At 44.3% G+C, this 23,815-nt stretch overlaps 1 protein-coding gene across 2 annotated transcripts in view; it reads left to right on the forward strand.

The window, feature by feature from the left end:
* The first annotated feature begins 11,861 nt into the window (after window positions 1-11,861).
* The window catches only part of ACSS1 (acyl-CoA synthetase short chain family member 1), a 66,980-nt gene continuing 55,026 nt past the window's right edge, over window positions 11,862-23,815 (forward strand). The window contains exon 1 of one of the 2 annotated variants that reach the window (XM_086701529.1): window positions 11,862-12,018. In XM_086701529.1, coding sequence (XP_086557655.1) covers window positions 11,877-12,018 — 142 coding nt within the window. In that variant the 5' untranslated portion in view covers window positions 11,862-11,876. Of the gene's footprint in view, window positions 12,019-12,130; window positions 12,714-23,815 lie in introns of those variants that run through there. The other variant, XM_025932284.2, reaches the window with a different exon arrangement.

Below are 23,815 nucleotides of genomic sequence, written 5' to 3' on the forward strand. Positions count from 1 at the left end.
GGTGGTTTTCTGGGTTATTTAGGCAGGTGTATGTGGAATCTAAGTGATCAGCAGGACGCGCGGTGAGCCCAGCGTCCTCCTACGCCGCCATCTTCCCATAATCCAGTAAAATCTTATTTGTGACATCTAGGTCCAACATACAGATGCAGGAATCTGTTCTTTTGGAAACATCTCTCCATATTAAAGGGCTTTGTCCATCCTCTCAAGTACTTCTACAGCACTTATATGTCAGGAAGGAACTATAGATACCCATGGTGCTATTCTCACTTTTTTGGATACCTCCTTTCCTTAAAAGTTCACCCCAAGGTTGGTTATTTTCTCTGTTTCTTCTATAAAAGAAATAAAGAGAAAAAGAGAGAAAGAGAGAGAGAAAGAGAAAAAGAAAGAAAGAAAGAAAGAAAGAAAGAGGGAAAGAAGGAGCAAAGGAGGGAGTGAAAAAAGGAAGGAAAGAAAGGAGGGAGTGAAAAAGGGAAGGAAGGAAAGGAGATAGGGAAGGAAGGAAGGAAGGAAAGAAGGAAGGAGAGAAAGAAGGAAGGCAGGCAAAAACCCCCAAACCCAAAACTCACATAAGCATCACAAGTTTACCCACTGGTGCCACCTGTTGGCAAGCACACTGATATGCTTTTGCCTTGCTTGTAGCTTAATATCCATCTAAATTCACAGCTTGAACATTTTTATGTGAAGGACATTCTATGTTTTTCTACCTTCATCTTTCTAACTCATTAGCCACCTTGCTTGTTCAGCTTCACAGCCTTAGGATTTCTCTTTCACTCCCTTCCACACAAGGCCACCTGCACTATCTCTTTTCTCTTTCTCTCTTCAACACACTGTCAGTTTTGTACAATGACTGAAATTGCATTAAATCCTGAGCAAAGGGAATGGGGATGCAGCCAAGGATGGGAGGTAGGGGATATTCTGGGATATCTTTAAATGTCATGTGTAGGGAGCCCATGGCCGGGCTGGAATTCCATAAAAATAACCAGTGTAAGCCCAATATTGCAAAGAAGTATGTGTTCATGTGTGTGTGGGGGGGGAGGGGGGGTGGGGGACAGAAATCCATTTCTTTTACCAAGCAATACAGTGAAGAGTCCTTCAAGAAATTTCTGATTGAGATACTCTTGTGCCCCACATTACATCTTCTCGAACATCTCTTAACTTTGGCTGTATCCACTAGCTTTGCAAGTCTGGGCGCTGCATTGAATGTCTCCTGCTTTCTGCCTGAGATTCTGGAACACTGAGGCATGGATCCTTCTGGGAGTCCACCTGGTACTTCCACCTGTGAGACCTGGAAGTGCAAAAAGTCATAACTCATGACCAGCAGGTGGTGGAATCCTTGTGGATGAATGCTCTCCTTTCCACCTCTGTGATGGACAACTCTACCCTGCGTTCTACAAAGCACCTTGAAAGCCTTGGTGGATCCATCTCTCATGGTCCACAGGAGTGACAGACAGGAGAATGGACTCTTGCTGTGGCATTCCCTCTTTATTGTTCTGTCTTGCACTCCTCTATCACCCCTCCTCTTTCTCCTTGGATGTCTTCTCAAGCCAAACCACCTGTCACAAGCCCTCAAGGGTCTCAGGCGGGTGTGGTAGAACAACATCCTAACCATGACAGAGTGTAGTGGAAACTGAAAGAACTCTTATGATCTGAAATTCCACCTGCACACACAAACTGGCTTTACTGAATTCAATTTTGTAAACAAAGCTTGAATCCAATCAAACAGCCATTTTTGTAAATCTAAATCCAGTCACTGTCCTGATTTTTATAAGATGGTTTTGGGATTGTGTATACATGACCTGAAAATTATGAGGGTTAATTTGTTGGTTTCTCCTTGTATTTCTGTCAATTTTTACTTAATGCTTTTGGAGTTGTATTTTTAAGTGTACACAAGTTAAGAATTACTGATGACCATTTATCATATGTAATTTCCCTCTTATTTTGAATTACTGTCCATTTTGTTTGATATTTAATTCATATTCATTTGGTAAATATTTTCCATGCTTCATTATCAATATTTCCATATATTTACATTTTATTTTTTCCAACATATTTACATTTTAGATTGAGGTAAATTTCTTGAAAAAGTATCTAGTTGGGATTTTTTTTTTAATATATGAAATTTATTGTCAAATTGGTTTCCATACAACACCCAGTGCTCATCCCAAAAGGTGCCCTCCTCAATACCCATCACCCACCCTCCCCTCCCTCCCACCCCCCATCAACCCTCAGTTTGTTCTCAGTTTTTAGCAGTCTCTTATGTTTTGGCTCTCTCCCACTCTAACCTCTTTTTTTTTTTTTTCCTTCCCTTCCCCCATGGGTTTCTGTTAAGTTTCTTAGGATCCACATAAGAGTGAAACCATATGGTCTCTGTCTTTCTCTGTATGGCTTATTTCACTTAGCATCACACTCTCCAGTTCCATCCACGTTGCTACAAAAGGCCATATTTCATTCTTTCTCATTGCCACGTAGTACTCCATTGTGTATATAAACCACAATTTCTTTATCCATTCATCAGTTGATGGACATTTAGGCTCTTTCCATAATTTGGCTATTGTTGAGAGTGCTGCTATAAACATTGGGGTACAAGTGCCCCTATGCATCAGCACTCCTGTATCCCTTGGGTAAATTCCTAGCAGTGCTATTGCTGGGTCATAGGGTAGGTCTATTTTTAATTTTCTGAGGAACCTCCACACTGCTTTCCAGAGCGGCTGCACCAATTTGCATTCCCACCAACAGTGCAAGAGGGTTCCCGTTTCTCCACATCCTCTCCAGCATCTATAGTCTCCTGATTTGTTCATTTTGGCCACTCTGACTGGCGTGAGGTGATATCTGAGTGTGGTTTTGATTTGTATTTCCCTGATAAGGAGCGACGCTGAACATCTTTTCATGTGCCTGTTGGCCATCCGGATGTCTTCTTTAGAGAAGTGTCTTTTCATGTTTTCTGCCCATTTCTTCACTGGGTTATTTGCTTTTCGGGTGTGGAGTTTGGTGAGCTCTTTATAGACTTTGGATACTAGCCCTTTGTCCGATATGTCATTTGCAAATATCTTTTCCCATTCCGTTGGTTGCCTTTTAGTTTTGTTGGTTGTTTCCTTTGCTGTGCAGAAGCTTTTTATCTTCATAAGGTCCCAGGAATTCACTTTTGCTTTTAATTCCCTTGCCTTTGGGGATGTGTCGAGTAAGAGATTGCTACGGCTGAGGTCAGAGAGGTCTTTTCCTGCTTTCTCCTCTAAGGTTTTGATGGTTTCCTGTCTCACATTCAGGTCCTTTATCCATTTTGAGTTTCTTTTTGTGAATGGTGTGAGAAAGTGGTCTAGTTTCAACCTTCTGCATGTTGCTGTCCAGTTCTCCCAGCACCATTTGTTAAAGAGACTGTCTTTTTTCCATTGGATGTTCTTTCCTGCTTTGTCAAAGATGAGTTGGCCATACGTTTGTGGGTCTAGTTCTGGGGTTTCTATTCTATTCCATTGGTCTATGTGTCTGCTTTTGTGCCAATACCATGCTGTCTTGATGATGACAGCTTTGTAGTAGAGGCTAAAGTCTGGGATTGTGATGCCTCCTGCTTTGGTCTTCTTCTTCAAAATTACTTTGGCTATTCGGGGCCTTTTGTGGTTCCATATGAATTTTAGGATTGCTTGTTCTAGTTTCGAGAAGAATGCTGGTGCAATTTTGATTGGGATTGCATGGAATGTGTAGATAGCTTTGGGTAGTATTGACATTTTGACAATATTTATTCTTCCAACCCATGAGCAGGGAATGTTTTTCCATTTCTTTAAATCTTCTTCAATTACCTTCATAAGCTTTCTATAGTTTTCAGCATACAGATCTTTTACATCTTTGGTTAGATTTATTCCTAGGTATTTTATGCTTCTTGGTGCAATTATGAATGGGATCAGTTTCTTTATTTGTCTTTCTGTTGCTTCATTGTTAGTGTATAAGAATGCAACTGATTTCTGTACATTGATTTTGTATCCTGCAACTTTGCTGAATTCATGGATCAGTTCTAGCAGACTTTTGGTGGAGTCTATCGGATTTTCCATGTATAATATCATGTCATCTGCAAAAAGCGAAAGCTTGACTTCATCTTTGCCAATTTTGATGCCTTTGATTTCCTTTTGTTGTCTGATTGCTGATGCTAGAACTTCCAGCACTATGTTAAACAACAGCGGTGAGAGTGGGCATCCCTGTCGTGTTCCTGATCTCAGGGAAAAAGCTCTCAGTTTTTCCCCATTGAGGACGATGTTTTTTTATCCATTCCAACAATCTTTGTTTTTAATAAGAGAATTTATTCCATATGCATAGAATATAATTATTGACCTTTTTGAATTTATTTTCACTAATTTATTTTTATGTGTATTTAAAAACATTTTCCACCTTTTCTTTTTTTTCTTTTAAATTTGTTTCTTTCTTTCCATTTCTCAGATTGCTCAGACTTTCTTACTCCATTTTCCCTGCTACTAGACTAGAAGTTATAGATTCTGTTTCTATCTATGGTTAATCTAGAAATTGTAACAGGCATATTTATTTAAGTTTAAAACTCTCCTAACCGTGGGAAGAATTATAGAATGCTACTCCCATCAACTTCAACACTCCTGTTGTTCAGGATTTTGTTTCCATCTCATTCATTAACTCCACCATGTAGACATTGTTACAATTTCATATAGATAATGTTTGTTTTGATTTACCCACAAGTGCAATGATTTCCTTGCTTATCCTTTTGAATTTCAGATCTTTATTTGGGGCTAAATTCTCTTCCTTCTGAAGTAATTCATTAGTAAAGGAATAGAGTGGAGAACTCTATTAGTTTTTGTTTTGTACTTTGTACTTGTTGAAAAATGATTTCACTAACTACACTATAGTTGACAATTATTTTCCTGTAATATTTTATTTTTAAAAAAAAATTATTTATTTTGAGAGAGGCAGAAACAGCATGAGTGGGGGAAGGGCAGAGAGAGAGGCAGACAGAGAATAATCCCAAATTGGTTTCACATTGTCAGCATGGATCCTGTAATACTTTAAAGATATTCCTCTTTTGCCAGCTGTCAACCTAATTATTATTCCTGTGCAGGTGATCCACCTTTCTTTTATGTTTAAAAAAAGTTTTTTTAACGTTTTATTTATTTTTGAGAAAGAGCGAGTGAAAGTGGGGGAGGGGCACAGAGAGAGGGAGACAGAATCTGAAGCAGGTTCCAGGCTCTGAGCTGTTGGCACAGAGCCCAACACGGGGCTTGAACTAACAAACTGTAATATCATGACCTGAGCTGAAGTCGGACATTTAACCAACTAAGCCACCCAGGCATCCCCCCTTTTCTTTCTGTTTTTATGACCTGCTATTTGTCTTGTCTTTGATTTCTGACAGTTTTACAATGATGTGTATAGGTGTTGATTTCATTTTGTTTAACTGGCTCAGAATTTGTGCACTTTAGAAGTTGAGTATTGTCTTTCATTAATTCTATAAAATTTGAAGCTTTTAAGTCACTGAGTATTGCCTCTTCTCACTCTCTTCTCTAAAACTCTAAGGGTGTGTGTGTGGGTGTGTGTGTTTGTGTGTGTGTCTTCTACACTCCATGTCTTGCATCCTCTTTTCCAAACTCTTTATCCTTTTGACTCTGTGATACAATGTCTATTTAGTGGGGGGAAATTTGATTAATTAATTCATAGCTATTACTGATATGATGTTTGGACATATACCCCTTGATCTTGTTTTATATTTTCTAATTTATCATTCTTCCTTGTTCCTTTCCCATCTTACCCATTTCTGCTTTTTATTTTTTGATTGACCAAATTTTGTTCCATTTCCTTCACCAATGGTTTGTAACTACATTGCCTATTTTTAGTTTTCTAGAATTGTTTCTAATTTCTAAGAACATACTCTATGTGTGTTTTGGGCTGTAGTTTCTTCCCAAAATTCCACCATTTGTCTCCTATCTTCCAAGGCCTCCTCCCTCAGGATTTCTCTTCAACCAGTTGTTATGGACCAAATGTTTGTGTACCCCCAAAACTCATGTGTTGAGATCCTACCCCCAGGTTGATAGCATTAGGAAGCAGGGCCTTTAGGAGATGCTGAGGTCATGAAGGTGAAGCCCCCCTGATCAGGTTTAGTGCTCTTGTGAAAGAGACCCCAGAGAGCTCACTCACCCCTTCCACCATGTGGAAGACACAGTGAAATGATGGCTGTCCATGAACCAGGAAGAGGTTCTCCCCACCAGACACCGAATCTGCCGGCACCTTGTCTTGGATTTTCCAGTCTCCAGAACAATGAGAAATTAACTTTTGTGTTGAAGTCAACCAGTTGGTGGTACTTGTTATAGTGTTGCATCCACACGACTCCTGAAACAGAATGCTACGGGCACCAGTGACGGTCACAACAAAGTTTATTACAATGAGAGGCAAGGCTGACCGATCGGGACCAACACTCTTGATAAGAGTGCGGCCCCGAACAGCCGGGGTACAGAGTTTTTATAACCAATCACATCGTTTTATCATCACCTGGGAACAGAACAAAGAAACAGTTTCCAGATGAGTTAGAAACAGTTGCCGGATGAGGTGATTATTTTAGACTTTCTGCCTCTAAGTTGCAACCAGTGGATCTCCTTGACCCTGCCTCTGATGCTCTTTTCTTTGAACTTTTGTTTCCTTAATTGGTGAAGCCTAATTTACAAGAGTATGAGGCGTAGTTTACCAGAGCAAAGCAAGGCTGTTATCTCTTAACCTTCAGTGTCAACACAAAGCTGTTATTTTTCAAGCTAAGCATTAGCCCTACACTACAATTTAACCCTTACAATCACAGCTAAAATGGACTAAGACATGAAGTCTATCTTTTCCCATTTTATCAGAATTTCAAATAAATTATTTCAGTTATTTCATATACCCTGTCTACCACCTTGATATCCCCCACCGCCACCGCCCCCCCTTCCCCCAGTCATATATAACAGATGTCTCATCTCCTTAACCAGAGTGTCTGTCCCTTGAGCTCAGGACTGCCACACTGCTTTGTACATAGTCAGTCTTTGTTCATGAACTCACTAAAGAGACAAAGACTATTTCAAGGGGTGTCATTATTCAGGAAATATTTCTGGACTTTCTTTGATGATGACATGATTTCAAGGAATGTGTTGTGTTCTTCTGGTTGACCTGTCCTGTAAATTATAATCATTAGGTTTCCCAGTCAGGATAGGAAGTAACTTTAAAGTTACATGTAGACTCCCCATAAAAAAGAATGAAATCTTGCCATTTGCAACAACATAGATGGATCTAGAGAGTATTATACTAAGTGAATAACATCAGTCAGTCAGAAAGACAAATACCATATGGTTTCACTCATATGCGGAATTTAAGAAACAAAACAAATGAGCAAAGGGAAAAGAGAGAGAGAAGCAAACCAAGAAACAGACTCTTAACTATAGAGAACAAACTGATGTTTACCAGGGGGGAGGGAGGTTGAAGATTGTGTGAAATAGGTGATAGGGATTAAAGAGTACACTTATGATGAAAAAAAGTTAAACATAGAATCTATCACCAGGTGGCAGTGTTGGCCAGCTTGAACTTTCTCAAAGTCCTTGTTGTCAGAAATTTGATTGATACTAGTTTTGTATTTTCTATCACTGATTTTTCCATCCAATCAATCAATATAGCAATCAATACACATCCTCTGGACACTCAGTGGGTGCTTTCAGGGTTGGGACACTGTTTAATCTCTCTTTGGGACCCACAGGGATTGGCCTCAGAGAAAGCAGTGTCCATTCCAGGCAGTCAGCACATGTTTGCTGGCTGACCCCTTTCCTGCCACAGTCTTTGTCTCAAAGCTGTGCATGTATGTAAACCCTTACACTTGGGTTGATTGAGCTAAGAGGTTGGAGAGCCCCTGGAGACATTACCAAGGCCACAACAGAGATGGCAAGAGTGGTTTCAGCTGCCATTGCCCTCTTGGGGCAGGAAAAGGGGCCCAACTCCTCAGACCTGCCCAAAGAGTTCTTCCTGGTTTGCCTTCCTCTCTTATAGACTCTTGCATCAGAGAAGCCAAGCATCCAGGGTGATCACTGCCAGACAAGCTTCTGAGCAAAGATATCTGTTGGACTGAAACCATGAATGGGACAGGGTGGGCATTAGGATCTCACCAGGAGTGAGTGGTCTCTACAGACTTCTGCCAGATGACGAACCCATAGGATGAACCATGAGGACAAATGGCCACTGGGCCTTCCTGGCACACAGGGAAATCCACACACTGTTCAGGATGACTGTCCTGGTTTAAGAGTTGGCTTCTCTGAGCAGTGTTCCTCTTGGCTGTCTCATCTGCTTTGCCCTCTGGAGTATAAATAAACCTCCTCCTCCTCCTGTTATCTCTCCACTAGTCACCATTTGAATTCAAAGAAAACTCTAAGAGTGAGCTGAGAGGACTTTCTCTAGCTGTCCACCCCCTCAATTTTTTGTTTTATGCAAGTTGAAATAAAAACCTTCCCAGGCAGAACTGGCTGCCATTCGTAGAAGCTGCTGGATCAGAAACCCATTAGATGTAAACTCTGATTGCACTTCTGTCCAGAATAAAGCCAATTCTAGTTGTGCCAACTTTAAAGGAAACCACAAACAGTGCTCCTGACTGCATCACTCAGCCCTAAAGGAGTGTGAGACACAGTGGCTGTCCTGATCTGATGGGGACAGTGCCCATCGAGCTGGGCTGGGGGCAGTCTACTGAGTTGGAAGCCAAAGAAAGATAAGGAATGGGGAGGGGATAGGGCATGAGATCCATTAACCTGAAGTGCAACAATCTTTAAATCTATCATTAAGTTTCCCATACTAACAGAAGCTATGATTTTATTGAAACAGAACAAAAAAACCCTTTGGATATTAAATCTGGCATCTTCTTATGAGGAAGAATACACTGCTTGGAATTTTAGAGCTAAAGGATTTAGAACTTGCTACATTTGCTCATTTTGTAGATAAGAAACCTGAGGCCTAGAGACATCAAGGGGCTTGCTACATGGTGGGCTGGGGGAAGAACTGAAGGCCTAATCCAGTCTCTTGGCACCCTGTCCAACGCTGTCTGTCTACTCAGCTTCCCCAAGGGCTGCTGAATGAGGAAGCAAGGGTTTGACCCATGGGTGATGGTTGCCAATGGCTCAAAGTTCTTACCACTTGGTGCTTGGAGGGACCCTCATTGTGTCTGTATGATCACCACTAATAATGTCAGCCTGCCATTGGGTGAGAGCAGGCAGTGCTATTGCCACAGCAAGGGTGTCTGCGGGAGAGGCAGCTCTGAGACTGAGGAGAGTATACGTGGGTGCAGGGAGCCTTGCTCTCTCCCCTTGGCCCTGTGGACCCTAGCAGTTAGAAGATTGGTTCTTCCAGCTATCAATGACTACTAGACACAGAGATGCCATTGTCTTTACTGATGATGCTTTTGACTATGTGGGCTTTTGTGTGTGAGGGGGAGGGGGTCTTATGGAGGTGAACCCAAGAGCATAAATCCTTTCTGTGGGTTTGTGGATAAATGACACCCTAGCCTTTCATACTCATGTAGGGCTAGATAACTTCCAGGGCTTGGTGTTGATGAAATTGAGTTAGCATATTACTAGAATTGACAGAGAACACACCCGCCACAATGTCTGGCTGCTGTATATGCAGCACTGCCTTCAGATGGAGGGTCCCCCACATCCAGGAGGACACTCGCTGTCAACCCAGTACCACCTGGAGGTGGTCCTGGTTTTCACTTCCTCTCTGTTTTGTTCTTTGGTGGTGAACCCTCTTGCTCTGTGATTGCTGTGCATGTTGGGTTAACCCCACAGGGTAGATACAAAGTAAGCCCCAGCTTCCTATGGAAAATCTCTCAGGCCTCCCTACTTCTGCACCTGCCAACGTACATCTTTCAGCTGTAAGGGCTTGGCCCAGGGGCCTCTTGGGAAGAAAATGTGACTAGCACTTCCTGGATGTCCTGCTGCTCTCTCTCAGCACCACTGAGGCTCCACAGAAGCAGTCTTGTGGATATGGCAAGGGCAGATGGATAGAGTGGTTCCACCTTGTTCTGGGAGATAGGCTTCCTGGAGGCAGCAGGGATGGCCTTGGCCTCAGGGGCCCCAAGGGCTGTGACACTCAGGAGGAAGCTCCTCCAAGTCACCTCTTGGGTAATGGGCTGCAGGAAGTGCAATTCTGTACCACCCGAATTCTGAAATATTTTATGTACACATAATCACTTTTCTTTATGCAACCTGAAGGAAACAAGAACTATGTACTTCTTTCTTTTATTAAAATCTTTTTTAACGTTTATTTATTTTTGAGACAGAGAGAGACAGAGCATGAATGGGGGAGGGTCAGAGAGAGGGAGACACAGAATCTGAAACAGGCTCTAGGCTCTGAGCTGTCAGCACAGAGCCCGACGCGGGGCTCGAACTCACGGACCGTGAGATCATGACCTGAGCTGAAGTCGGCTGCTTAACTGACTGAGCCACCCAGGTGCTCCTATTTTAAAGTTGAGTCAATTCTATGTACTTTCCTCATTGTTCTCATTGTGGGGTCTCTTCCTCTGGAAGGCTATATGGGCTCCCTTACAGCATCACAGCTGGGTTCCAAGAAAGACGGGGCTGTGGCTGGGGTCTCACAGGGCCTAGACCTAGGTCCATCAGAGAGGGGTGCTCCCTGTGTTCCAGCATCAAAGCAGTCCACCAGCCTGCATTCAAAGAGGTGGGGGACAGGCTCCTCATCTTGCTGGAGTGTACACCATCACTTACACGGGATGAAATGTTGTTAGCCATCTTTGGGATCCCCTGCCACAGTTATAATCTTCATTCACAATTCTATATGTTCTATTAAAATGAAGATCCAGGCCAAATGGTGAAGCAGATAATGAGGAAGGAGCGGGGGTGCTGGATGTTACTGCTGCTCCTCCACTGTTTATTTCTTTGGGCTCAGTTTCCTCATTTGTTCCACCAGGGGGTTGGTAATTAACAGAAATTGATTGCCCTAGATAATTTTTAAGCTAAGTAAAAGATGCGTTTGGCATAGAGCAAGTCACATGTCTAGTGCTAGCTGTTGTCACTGGCTTACCAGCCTTAAAATCCTTCATTCTCTGGCAGAAGACAGGCATTACACATACACACACACACACACACACACACACGGCCTGGGGTTGACTTCCAGTGGAAGCTCCTCCAAAAGACCCTCTTCTGCATCGTATTTCCCTTTCCAGATCTTACAGCTAACAGGAAGTAATCTTTTCCAAACCCAAAGAACTCAACCAACCAGTTTTCCAAATTCCCTTTCCCCTCTGTTTGTCTTCTTTAGTATGTGTTTACTCCTTGGGTGTTGAAATATTTAAGTATCTGGTTGAGACAAGATTCTATGAGTTTCCTTCTTAGCTTGACAACAAGAACACAGCATCCACCACTGGGCTTCCTGTGTGCCCATTCCAGGCTAGACTTTTCAGATACTACTGCATTTAGTCTTGACTGAGGCCCTGGGGAAAGAGATGTTACTCTTGTTTTGAAGAAAAGGAAAATGAGGCACAGAGAGGTTAAGAAACTTGCTCAGGGTCACAGAGCTCGCAAAGTCAACGTTTGAACCCAGGCCACAGACGCTGGAGCAATGGGAGAAACCTTCATGTTTCCAAATCAGCCAAGGTTAGTAGGCCATTTGCTTCCCTGTTACACTCTCGCTCACCTCCCCTTAGCAGCTGACCTCCGCGAGGGCTGAGGCCGGCAGCTGGCTGATAAGAACATCAGACTCCGGACCAAGGTCCTGGCCCAAGGATCACTAACCAGCCCATTTGGCCCACGGGAGCCGCTTGTGTGTGTGTTGGGGGGTGGGGCATGGGCCAGCCTGGCAGGGTGACTGGCTCACTCTCAAGGGTACACAAAGGGATTAATACTTTGACTTCAACCTATGAGATGCTGAAACGACCTAACTTTGGTGGTCCTCGGACCCACCTGCGCGCTTCTCTCCACCAGTCACATTCTGCGCTGGCTCCTTCCTATTGCAGACGGTTCCGGGAGCCACTGCCTGGGAGCCTGCGTCTCCCAACGCAAACAGGTCGCTGTTTTGTTCTGTTTTGTTTTTTCGTGGCGCAGCTCTCAGATCCTGAAGACCCACAAACTGAAACCAAAACATCCTGGCCTGATGCCCAGAGTCTGGACGGGAGCGAAGAAACGGGAGAGGGGCTGTGGCATCGCAGTCCCGCGAGAGCAGCAGCCCTCTCTTTCGTATGCATGCCCCAGCGCTTCTTCCTCCGCGGACCCCTTCTCAAACGCCGGAGAAGAAAGGGTGGGACCCGCGCAGGTCCGGGAGAGAGGCAGGTCCCTACAGGACCCGGGCTCCGAGAAGTGGGTGGTGGCCGGAGGGCGGAGACGGGGCGGGGCTCGCGGAGACACCAAAGGGCGCCCCTGGCTCTCCGCATCAGATCCTGGCTCAAGAGTGCCTCCGGGCGTCGGGCAAGATGGCTGCGCGCGGGCTGGGTCGCAGCTTGGGGAGACTCCTGGGCAGCCTGAGCTGGCGCTCGGGTCAGCCCGTGAGGCCGCTACGCGGGGTGAGCGCCCCCGCCGCAGCCGCAGCGCAGCCCGGCTCATACCAGGCGCAGATCGCACAGGCGGCCCGAGAGCCCGCCGCTTTCTGGGGGCAGCTGGCGCGGGACATGCTCGTGTGGGACACCCCCTATCACACCGTCTGGGATTGTGACTTCAGCAGCGGCAAGATCGGCTGGTTCCTGGGAGGCCAGTTAAACGTGTCTGGTGAGTGGGTTGCCGGGGACCCAGGGCGCCTTTAGCTCACGCGTCTCGAGGGGACGTGACAGAAACTGGCGGGCCCAGCTGTCCCCGGCCCGGCGGGTCAGGCCCCACGGGAGGCCCTTTTTCCAGTCTTCTGCTAGTCGAGCTCTCAACTGTGGCGCCTCGCCATCCCCGCCCCCATCCTACCCAGCCCGGCAGGCTCCAACTGCCACTGCAACCCCGCGCCCCGACTCCACCTTCCCGGCTTCCGCACGCACCTGTGGAGACCTCCGGGCATGAGCTTGAGTCGCCCAAAAGCTGGCCTTGTCCCAGCGCGGCTCCTGTCTCCACTGCCTCCAGAGTTAACTACTTGGTTCCACCGCACTGCGGAGCGCGCGCCTGCGGAGTTGCGGGAGAACTATGTGCCAGGCTGGGGTGTAGGGTATGGGGCACAGAGGTGTCCGTCAGGACTTGCCCGCTCCTATCCCTGGGGGAGGCAAAAACCGATAAGTGTCTGACTGGTCACCGCCAGTTGCGGGGCCCAGCGACTTGCCTGGGGAGAAACTACCCATGTAAACAAACATAGGAGTGGAAGGCATTCGGGTAGGAACAAATCCTGAGCCAACAGTAGGAATCGGTTATTTCCTTGCTTCTGGGACTGTGGGTGGGAAGGATGGAATGGGTGTCTCCTAACTGACAGTTTCAGCTGCACCCGGAAGACCCACGACTTGCTTCAGACCTGGTGGTGATTGAGACCCCATTAACCAGTTTCGTATCTGCTGAGATTGAATCCGTTATAGTTTCATTAAGATTTGGGATTGGGAACACTGTGTTCCCATACCACAAGGGGAGAAGGTCCAGGAACTGGAGGCAGTAGTGGCCAGGCAGGGTAGGCCTGGTGTTGGTCTGCTGGGGCAGGATGGGACTTGCAGGCAGGTGCGGTGGTCAGAGGGGCTGCCTCCTGTCTGGGAGTATGGAGTTAGATGGGCTCTGGGAGGTGTTTAAGAAAAGGGCCTTCAGGTCTTCACCGCAGGGCCATGCCAGGGTCTGAACTTGGAGGTTGGATCTGCTGTCTGGCACAGCTCCACCAAGTTTTTCTACTCAGAGCCTCAGTCTCCTTCTGTGCAAACTGGGGGTGATAATGCCCACCTGCTACTCTGGTTGTCAGGACAGAGTGCCAGAAAGTATGGACCAGTCCAGCATTTATTGGTGATCAATAGGTAGTAATGATTTTAACTTATTACATTCTGAAGTGGTCTTAAAATTATAGGTAGTGCCTGGCAATTATTTTTCCAGCAAAGAAACTTAAGGGAACTTTGGACCATATATATATTTTTTCATACTGTACATTACTTTGCTGGTTTAATCAAAATGAGTCACTTACTAGCTAAGTGTTTTCTCTAAAATTGAATCAGCAACAAGTGTCCATGAACTAAGTGGGAAAAAAAACCAAACCCTTAGGTTTGCAGAGTTGGTGGAATGTGCCTTTGAAGGGGAAGACAGTGACTTACAGAAGGAAGGTGCATAAAGTGCAGCTCCTTGAGGCTGCTTTTGGACGTGGAAGGCCTGAAGTGGGTGTAAACATTCATGGTTAGCTTGTGTGCACTTGCAGCCTCTTACTCTTTGATAAGAGAGTGAGGATGGACCTTGTGGGGCAGGTACCTAGGGCCTGGTGAACCTCAGTCAGTCACGGCTGGGTGTGGTGAGCAGGAATTCTTCTGCCTCTTTTTCCTTCACTTATTTCTCCTTTATGGCTGCCTAGCCAGCAGCTGAGCTTCAGGAAACTGTTATGGAGAGAGACAGCTTTTTGCAGCTTCCTTCCTCCAGTGTGTATGCCCACCCATTCATCTGCCTGGGATATCTCTGTCCTTTGCCAGTGTCTGTAAATCACAGAGGTGACACTATGGAAGAGGATCAGGCCAGGCCATAGCTGCCCCGAGTACCATCTAGAGAGTTGTGGAAGGGGTGGGGGTGTTTTGGCCTGATCTGTCTGTGTGATAGCACAATGATGGCTTGTTCCAAAGGTGCATTGCTCTCAAAACTGCCATTACCCCTTCAGGGTACTAGCAACTGTACTAGCAGTTCTCAAAGTGTGGTCCCCAGACCAGCAGTATCAGCATCACCTGGGAACTGTTTAGAAACACAAGTTCTCAGACTCCATGCTAGACTGTCAGAATCAGAACCCCAGTGAGTGGGGCCCTGCCATAACAAGCCCTCCATGCACATTCAAGGTGGAGAACCACTGACCTATCAACCCCAAACCAGGGCAGATGAAGGCACTTTTGAAATGGGCAGGATTGGGATTAGTGTCCTGGAGATGACTGCTGAACGAACAAAAATGGTATATGAGTGATGCAGTACAGTTTAGTGGTCCTGGGTGTGTCTAGAATCACACCTAGGTTTGAGTCCTTACTTTCCCCTTACTGTTCTTCGTATGCATCTCCTCCTCTGTAAAGTACAGATAGTGTATAACCAAACTCTGTTCTAATTACTATTGTTGCATATCCACCACCCCACGTTTACTGGCGTAAGGTAGCAACCATTTTATTACTCTTGCAGATTCTGTGGCTCAGGGCTTTGGACAAGGCCTGTTGGGGATGACTTGTTTCTGCTCCTGAAGACTGTCTGGGCTGTTGCATCTGCCTTGTTTCTCAGTCCCAGGTCTGGGGCTTAGGCTGGGATGACTGCAGGCTGGGCTCAGCTGGAACTGTGGCCCAACGCACCTACACAGGGCTTGTCACAGCATGTTGCTGGGCCCGGGGAATGCTGATGACCAGTGGTTTCAGAGACCAAAGCAGAAGCTGCTAGGCTTCTTCTGACCAGGAGGGAACAACCTGGGGACACCTGGGGCCGTGGTTAGCAGCAAGTGAGAAGTGAGAGACCTTGTACTCAATCACTGGCTTTTGTTATTTATTAATGAATCATGGGGAAGCCTGTGACCTTGAACTTGGCCTTCAGCAGTGGTAGTGGGAGTGACGTTTTCTGTTAAGACCATAGGAGTTTGCATTGGATCAGTCTTGGATAAGCGGGAAGCAGGCTTGGGAAGACATGCTGGTGGCCGACATGGCTCTCAAAGTCCATCCTGGGGCTCTGGGATAGCTAGAGTGTCAGGTGGGGTCATGGTGTCAGAGGACCCCTGAGCAGGGCAGATAGAGTATCCAGCCTTCACTGATTTGCTTCTATTACATTTACATAAAACTGCTTTTCAAGTTTCTGTGGAAAGCCAAGACCTAAAACTGATTCTAAAAAAGATTCTTTTTTTAATTAAGTTTTTTATTTTAATTCCTATATAGTTAACATACAGTGTTATATTAATTTCAGGTGTACAATATGGTGATTCAACAATTCTATGTATTACTCAGTGCTCATCATGATAAGTGTACTCTTTAATCCCCATCACCTATTTCACCCATCCCCATACCCACTTACCCTCTGATATTTGCAAATGACATAGCCGATAAAGGGTTAGTATCTAAAAAGGATTCTTACCAGTCTTTGAAATTTGGCTCTGTCTTTTGCAGGGCTCAACAGATTAAGGTTTTTGCTCTGTGGCATATAAACTCAGGATGTCAGGGAATTGCAAATGCAGAACTGGAGGGTAATGATGTGTGTTGGTTGCAAAACACACAACTAAATTCTGTTTTCTGAACACCAAATTCTGCATCAGATTTTTAAAAACTTTTTTATTGAACATTTTTTAAAATGTTTATTTACTTTTAAGAGAGAGATGAGTGCGAGCAGGGGAAAGACAGAGAGAGAGAGAGGGAGACACAGAGTCGGAAGCAGGCTCCAGGCTCTGAGCTGTCAGCACAGAGTCTGATGAGGGACTCGAACCCACGAACCGTGGGATTATAACCTGAGCCGAAGTTGGACGCTTAACTGACTGAGCCACCCAGGTGCCCCAATGAATCAGATTTTTTTTTTTTTTTAAATATGAGTTTTCTTACTTTTAAGCAAGGGTGTAGAAAAACTATTTTTAATCCAGAGATTTCTGGATGCTTTTTGGAGCATGAGTTGCAGCTGTGGAAACCATTTTGCTATACTTTTCTCCTCTTTACAATTGCACCTCCCCTAATTCAGAAGACAGACACACTGAGAATGGAAGATGCTGCACTTCTGTGGTCCACTTTTCTGTCAATGGTTAAAGTAACTTTTCTGAAGTCTTTCAAGGAAGTCTAAATGAAAGTCTAACCCCAGGTCGTAGGAGGAATGTCCTCCTGAAGACACTGAATCCTTCCCAGTTGTCAGATGCACAACTTACTTTAAATAGCAGATGCTTCTGGAAAATTGGCAAATATAATTTATGACTGATGTAATCTCTTAAAATATGCCAGGGAGATTTTCTATTTAAAGAAAACCCATTGTGAATCCCTTTGTGAATATTAACTCCCTCATTTATTTTGATTAAAAAATTGAATTTCCGTATGTGGGTTCACTTAAAGTTGGGGAGGGGGAGGGATGTACTTAAACATCTGACAAGAGTTCTTGAAAATCCCTACGTAAGTGTGTGCCATCTTTATAATGGAAATGATAATCCTATTGTAATCTTTTTTAAAAAACACAGCTCAAGGGGCACCTGGGTGGCTCAGTCAGTTAAGCAGCTGGCTTAGGCTCAGGTCATGATCTTATAGCTTGAAGGCTCATGGGTTTGAGCCCTGAGTTGGGCTCTGTGCTGACAGCTCAGAGCCTGGAGCCTGCTTCCAATTCTGTGTCTCTTTCTCTCTCTGCCTTTCCCCTGCTCGTGCTCCATCTCTCTCTCTCTCTCTCAAAAATAAATAAACATTAAAAAAAATTAAAAAAAAAAAAACACAACTCAAAACCTATGAACCACCAGCAAGCTTTGCTTATCTGTTTGCAGAGTAGTGTCAGGCCTGAGCTGTAGATCTGTACTTAGGAACATGGTGGAGCCTCTTCTCATCTCATCCTCATGACACCAGTGTGAGGTGGTTGGTTTTCCCATTGTACAGATGTGGAAATGAAGGCTGCAACTTAAGCACAGTGATGAACAGTACAGAAACCACGCCAATACCACAGGGCATACATTCTGCCCAGGAGACGAACCACACATCAATAAGTGAGAAAATCCATACTGGGGTAACTTGCTCAAGATTTTTCTAGCTGCTAAGGAGAGAATTATGATAGCGCCCCTCCACCCCAACCCCGTGATAAATGAATCTTAGGCACATGGTCCCTGTCCTCAGGGACTTGTGACCCAGATGGGGGAGGATTTTGCAGAGTTAGCATTATGTCCCAGAGTGGAGACCACTGGGCAGGTAAGTAAGCATTAAATGGTGTGAGCCATAGAGTGACAGGGAGGGAGAGGTCACTGTGTGCTAGGATATTGGAAAAGGCTTTTAGTAGGAGGTGGTGTTTGAACTGAGCCTTTTTTTTTTTTTATTTTTTTATTTTTTTATTTTTTATTTATATATGAAATTTATTGTCAAATTGGTTTCCATACAACACCCAGTGCTCATCCCAAAAGGTGCCCTCCTCAATACCCATCACCCACCCTCTCCTCCCTCCCACCCCCCATCAACCCTCAGTTTGCTCTCAGTTCTCAACAGTCTCTTATGCTTTGGCTCTCTCCCACTCTAACCTCTTTTTTTTTTTTTTCCTTCCCCTCCCCCATGGGTTCCTGTTAAGTTTCTCAGGATCCACATAAGAGTGAAACCATATGGTATCTGTCTTTCTCTGTATGGCTTATTTCACTTAGCATCACACTCTCCAGTTCCATCCACGTTGCTACAAAAGGCCATATTTCATTTTTTCTCATTGCCACGTAGTATTCCATTGTGTATATAAACCACAATTTCTTTATCCATTCATCAGTTGATGGACATTTAGGCTCTTTCCATAATTTGGCTATTGTTGAGAGTGCTGCTATGAACATTGGGGTACAAGTGCCCCTATGCATCAGTACTCCTGTACCCCTTGGATAAATTCCTAGCAGTGCTATTGCTGGGTCATAGGGTAGGTCTATTTTTAATTTTCTGAGGAACCTCCACACTGCTTTCCAGAGCGGCTGCACCAATTTGCATTCCCACCAACAGTGCAAGAGGGTTCCCGTTTCTCCACATCCTCTCCAGCATCTATAGTCTCCTGATTTGTTCATTTTGGCAACTCTGACTGGCGTGAGGTGATACCTGAGTGTGGTTTTGATTTGTATTTCCCTGATAAGGAGCGACGCTGAACATCTTTTCATGTGCCTGTTGGCCATCCGGATGTCTTCTTTAGAGAAGTGTCTATTCATGTTTTCTGCCCATTTCTTCACTGGGTTATTTGCTTTTCGGGTGTGGAGTTTGGTGAGCTCTTTATAGATTTTGGATACTAGCCCTTTGTCCGATATGTCATTTGCAAATATCTTTTCCCATTCCGTTGGTTGCCTTTTAGTTTTGTTGGTTGTTTCCTTTGCTGTGCAGAAGCTTTTTATCTTCATAAGGTCCCAGGAATTCACTTTTGCTTTTAATTCCCTTGCCTTTGGGGATGTGTCAAGTAAGAAATTGCTACGGCTGAGGTCAGAGAGGTCTTTTCCTGCTTTCTCCTCTAAGGTTTTGATGGTTTCCTGTCTCACATTCAGGTCCTTTATCCATTTTGAGTTTCTTTTTGTGAATGGTGTGAGAAAATGGTCTAGTTTCAACCTTCTGCATGTTGCTGTCCAGTTCTCCCAGCACCATTTGTTAAAGAGACTGTCTTTTTTCCATTGGATGTTCTTTCCTGCTTTGTCAAAGATGAGTTGGCCATACGTTTGTGGGTCTAGTTCTGGGGTTTCTATTCTATTCCATTGGTCTATGTGTCTGCTTTTGTGCCAATACCATGCTGTCTTGATGATGACAGCTTTGTAGTAGAGGCTAAAGTCTGGGATTGTGATGCCTCCTGCTTTGGTCTTCTTCAAAATTACTTTGGCTATTCGGGGCCTTTTGTGGTTCCATATGAATTTTAGGATTGCTTGTTCTAGTTTCGAGAAGAATGCTGGTGCAATTTTGATTGGGATTGCATTGAATGTGTAGATAGCTTTGGGTAGTATTGACATTTTGACAATATTTATTCTTCCAATCCATGAGCAGGGAATGTCTTTCCATATCTTTAAATCTTCTTCAATTACCTTCATAAGCTTTCTATAGTTTTCAGCATACAGATCCTTTACATCTTTGGTTAGATTTATTCCTAGGTATTTTATGCTTCTTGGTGCAATTGTGAATGGGATCAGTTTCTTTATTTGTCTTTCTGTTGCTTCATTGTTAGTGTATAAGAATGCAACTGATTTCTGTACATTGATTTTGTATCCTGCAACTTTGCTGAATTCATGGATCAGTTCTAGCAGACTTTTGGTGGAGTCTATCGGATTTTCCATGTATAATATCATGTCATCTGCAAAAAGCGAAAGCTTGACTTCATCTTTGCCAATTTGGATGCCTTTGATTTCCTTTTGTTGTCTGCTGATGCTAGAACTTCCAGCACTATGTTAAACAACAGCGGTGAGAGTGGGCATCCCTGTCGTGTTCCTGGTCTCAGGGAAAAAGCTCTCAGTTTTTCCCCGTTGAGGATGATGTTAGCTGTGGGCTTTTCATAAATGGCTTTTATGATCTTAAGTATGTTCCTTCTATCCCGACTTTCTCAAGGGTTTTTATTAAGAAAGGGTGCTGGATTTTGTCAAAGGCTTTTTCTGCATCGATTGACAGGATCATATGGTTTTTCTCTTTTTTTTTGTTAATGTGATGTATCACGTTGATTGATTTGCGAATGTTGAACCAGCCCTGCATCCCAGGAATGAATCCCACTATCATGGTGAATAATTCTTTTTATATGCCGTTGAATTTGATTTGCTAGTATCTTATTGAGAATTTTTGCATCCATATTCATCAGGGATATTGGCCTGTAGTTCTCTTTTTTTACTGGGTCTCTGTCTGGTTTAGGAATCAAAGTAATACTGGCTTCATAGAATGAGTCTGGAAGTTTTCCTTCCCTTTCTATTTCTTGGAATAGCTTGAGAAGGATAGGTATTATCTCTGCTTTAAACGTCTGGTAGAACTCCCCTGGGAAGCCATCTGGTCCTGGACTCTTATTTGTTGGGAGATTTTTGATAACCGATTCAATTTCTTCGCTGGTTATGGGTCTGTTCAAGCTTTCTCTTTCCTCCTGATTGAGTTTTGGAAGAGTGTGGGTGTTCAGGAATTTGTCCATTTCTTCCAGGTTGTCCAATTTGTTGGCATATAATTTTTCATAGTATTCCCTGATAATTGTTTGTATCTCTGAGGGATTGGTTGTAATCATTCCATTTTCATTCATGATTTTATCTATTTGGGTCATCTCCCTTTTCTTTTTGAGAAGCCTGGCTAGAGGTTTGTCAATTTTGTTTATTTTTTCAAAAAACCAACTCTTGGTTTCGTTGATCTGCTGTACAGTTTTTTTAGATTCTATATTGTTTATTTCTGCTCTGATCTTTATTATTTCTCTTCTTCTGCTGGGTTTAGGCTGCCTTTGCTGTTCTGCTTCTATTTCCTTTAGGTGTGCTGTTAGATTTTGTATTTGGGATTTTTCTTGTTTTTTGAGATAGGCCTGGATTGCAATGTATTTTCCTCTCAGGACTGCCTTCGCTGCGTCCCAAAGCGTTTGGATTGTTGTATTTTCATTTTCGTTTGTTTCCATATATTTTTTAATTTCTTCTCTAATTGCCTGGTTGACCCACTCATTCGTTAGTAGGGTGTTCTTTAACCTCCATGCTTTTGGAGGTTTTCCAGACTTTTTTCTGTGGTTGATTTCAAGCTTCATAGCATTGTGGTCTGAAAGTATGCATGGTATGATTTCAATTCTTGTAAACTTATGAAGGGCTGTTTTGTGACCCAGTATATGATCTATCTTGGAGAATGTTCCATGCGCACTCGAGAAGAAAGTATATTCTGTTGCTTTGGGATGCAGAGTTCTAAATATATCTGTCAAGTCCATCTGATCCAATGTCTCATTCAGGGCCCTTGTTTCTTTATTGACCGTGTGTCTAGATGATCTATCCATTTCTGTAAGTGGGGTGTTAAAGTCCCCTGCAATTACCACATTCTTATCAATAAGGTTGCTTATATTTATGAGTAATTGTTTTATATATTTGGGCGCTCCAGTATTTGGCGCATAGACATTTATAATTATTAGCTCTTCCTGATGGATAGACCCTGTCACTATTATATAATGTCCTTCTTCATCTCTTGTTACAGCCTTTAATTTAAAGTCTAGTTTGTCTGATATAAGTATGGCTACTCCAGCTTTCTTTTGGCTTCCAGTAGCATGATAAATAGTTCTCCATCCCCTCACTCTCAATCTAAAGGTGTCCTCAGGTCTAAAATGAGTCTCTTGTAGACAGCAAATAGATGGGTCTTGTTTTTTTATCCATTCTGATACCCTGTGTCTTTTGGTGGCGCATTTAATCCATTTACATTCAGTGTTATTATAGAAAGATATGGGTTTAGAGTCATTGTGATGTCTGTATGTTTTATGCTTGTAGTGATGTCTCTGGTACTTTGTCTCACAGGGTCCCCCTTAGGATCTCTTGTAGGGCTGGTTTAGTGGTGACAAATTCCTTCAGTTTTTGTTTGTTTGGGAAGACCTTTATCTCTCCTTCTATTCTAAATGACAGACTTGCTGGATAAAGGATTCTCGGCTGCATATTTTTTCTGTCTAGCACCCTGAAAATCTCGTGCCAATTCTTTCTGGCCTGCCAAGTTTCAAAAGAGAGATCAGTCACGAGTCTTATAGGTCTCCCTTTATATGTGAGGGCACGTTTACCTTGCTGCTTTCAGAATTTTCTCTTTATCCTTGTATTTTGCCAGTTTCACTATGATATGTCGTGCAGAAGATCGATTCAAGTTACGTCTGAAGGGAGTTCTCTGTGCCTCTTGGATTTCAATGCCTTTTTCCTTCCCCACTTCAGGGAAGTTCTCAGCTATTATTTCTTCAAGTACCCCTTCAGCACCTTTCCCTCTCTCTTCCTCCTCTGGGATACCAATGATGCGTATATTATTTCTTTTTAGTGTATCACTTAGTTCTCTAATTTTCCCCTCATACTCCTGGATTTTTTTATCTCTCTTTTTCTCAGCTTCCTCTTTTTCCATAACTTTATCTTCTAGTTCACCTATTCTCTCCTCTGCCTCTTCAATCCGAGCCGTGGTGGTTTCCATTTTGTTATGCATTTCGTTTAAAGCGTTTTTCAGCTCCTCGTGACTGTTCCTTAGTCCCTTGATCTCTGTAGCAAGAGATTCTCTGCTGTCAGCTATACTGTTTTCAAGCCCAGCGATTAATTTTATGACTATTATTCTAAATTCACTTTCTGTTATATTATTTAAATCCTTTTTGATCAGCTCATTATCTGTTGTTATTTCCTGGAGATTCTTCTGAGGGGAATTCTTCCGCTTGGTCATTTTGGATAATCCCTGGTGTGGTGAGGACCTGCAGGGCACTTCCCCTGTGCTGTGGTGTATAACTGGAATTGGTGGGCGGAGCCGCAGTCAGACCTGATGTCTGCCCCCAGCCCACCGCTGTGTCCACAGTCAGACTGGTGCGTGCCTTGTCTTCCCCTCTCCTAGGGGCGGGATTCACTGTGGGGTGGGGTGGTCCGTCTGGGCTACTTGCACACTGCCAGGCTTGTGATGCTGGGGATCTGGCGTCTTAGCTGGGGTGGGTAGGCAAGGTGCACAGGGGCGGAGGGGCAGGCTTAGCTTGCTTCTCCTTAGGTGATCCACTTCAGGAGGGGCCCTGTGGCAGCAGGAGGGAGTCAGATCCACTGCCGGAGGTTTGGCTCCGCAGAAGCACAGAGTTGGGTGTTTGTGCGGAGCGAGCAAGTTCCCTGGCAGGAACTGGTTCTCTTTGGGATTTTGGCTGGGGGAATGGGCGGGGGAGATGGCGCTGGCGAGCGCCTTTGTTCCCCACCAAACTGAGCTCTGTCGTCCGGGGGCTCAGCAGCTCTCCTTCCCTTTGTCCTCCAGCCTTCCCGCTTTCTGAGCAGAGCTGTTAACTTATGACCTCCCAGACGCTAAGTCGCGCTTGCTGTCGGAACACAGTCCGTCAGGCCCCTCCGCTTTTTGCAAGCCAGACTCGGGGGCTCTGCTTGGCCAGCGAGCCGCCCCTCCGCCCCGGCTCCCTCC

The sequence above is a fragment of the Puma concolor genome, chromosome A3, assembly GCF_028749965.1.
Source record: "Puma concolor isolate L17-30 chromosome A3, mPumCon1.1.hap2, whole genome shotgun sequence".
NCBI classification, from domain to species: domain Eukaryota; kingdom Metazoa; phylum Chordata; class Mammalia; order Carnivora; family Felidae; genus Puma; species Puma concolor.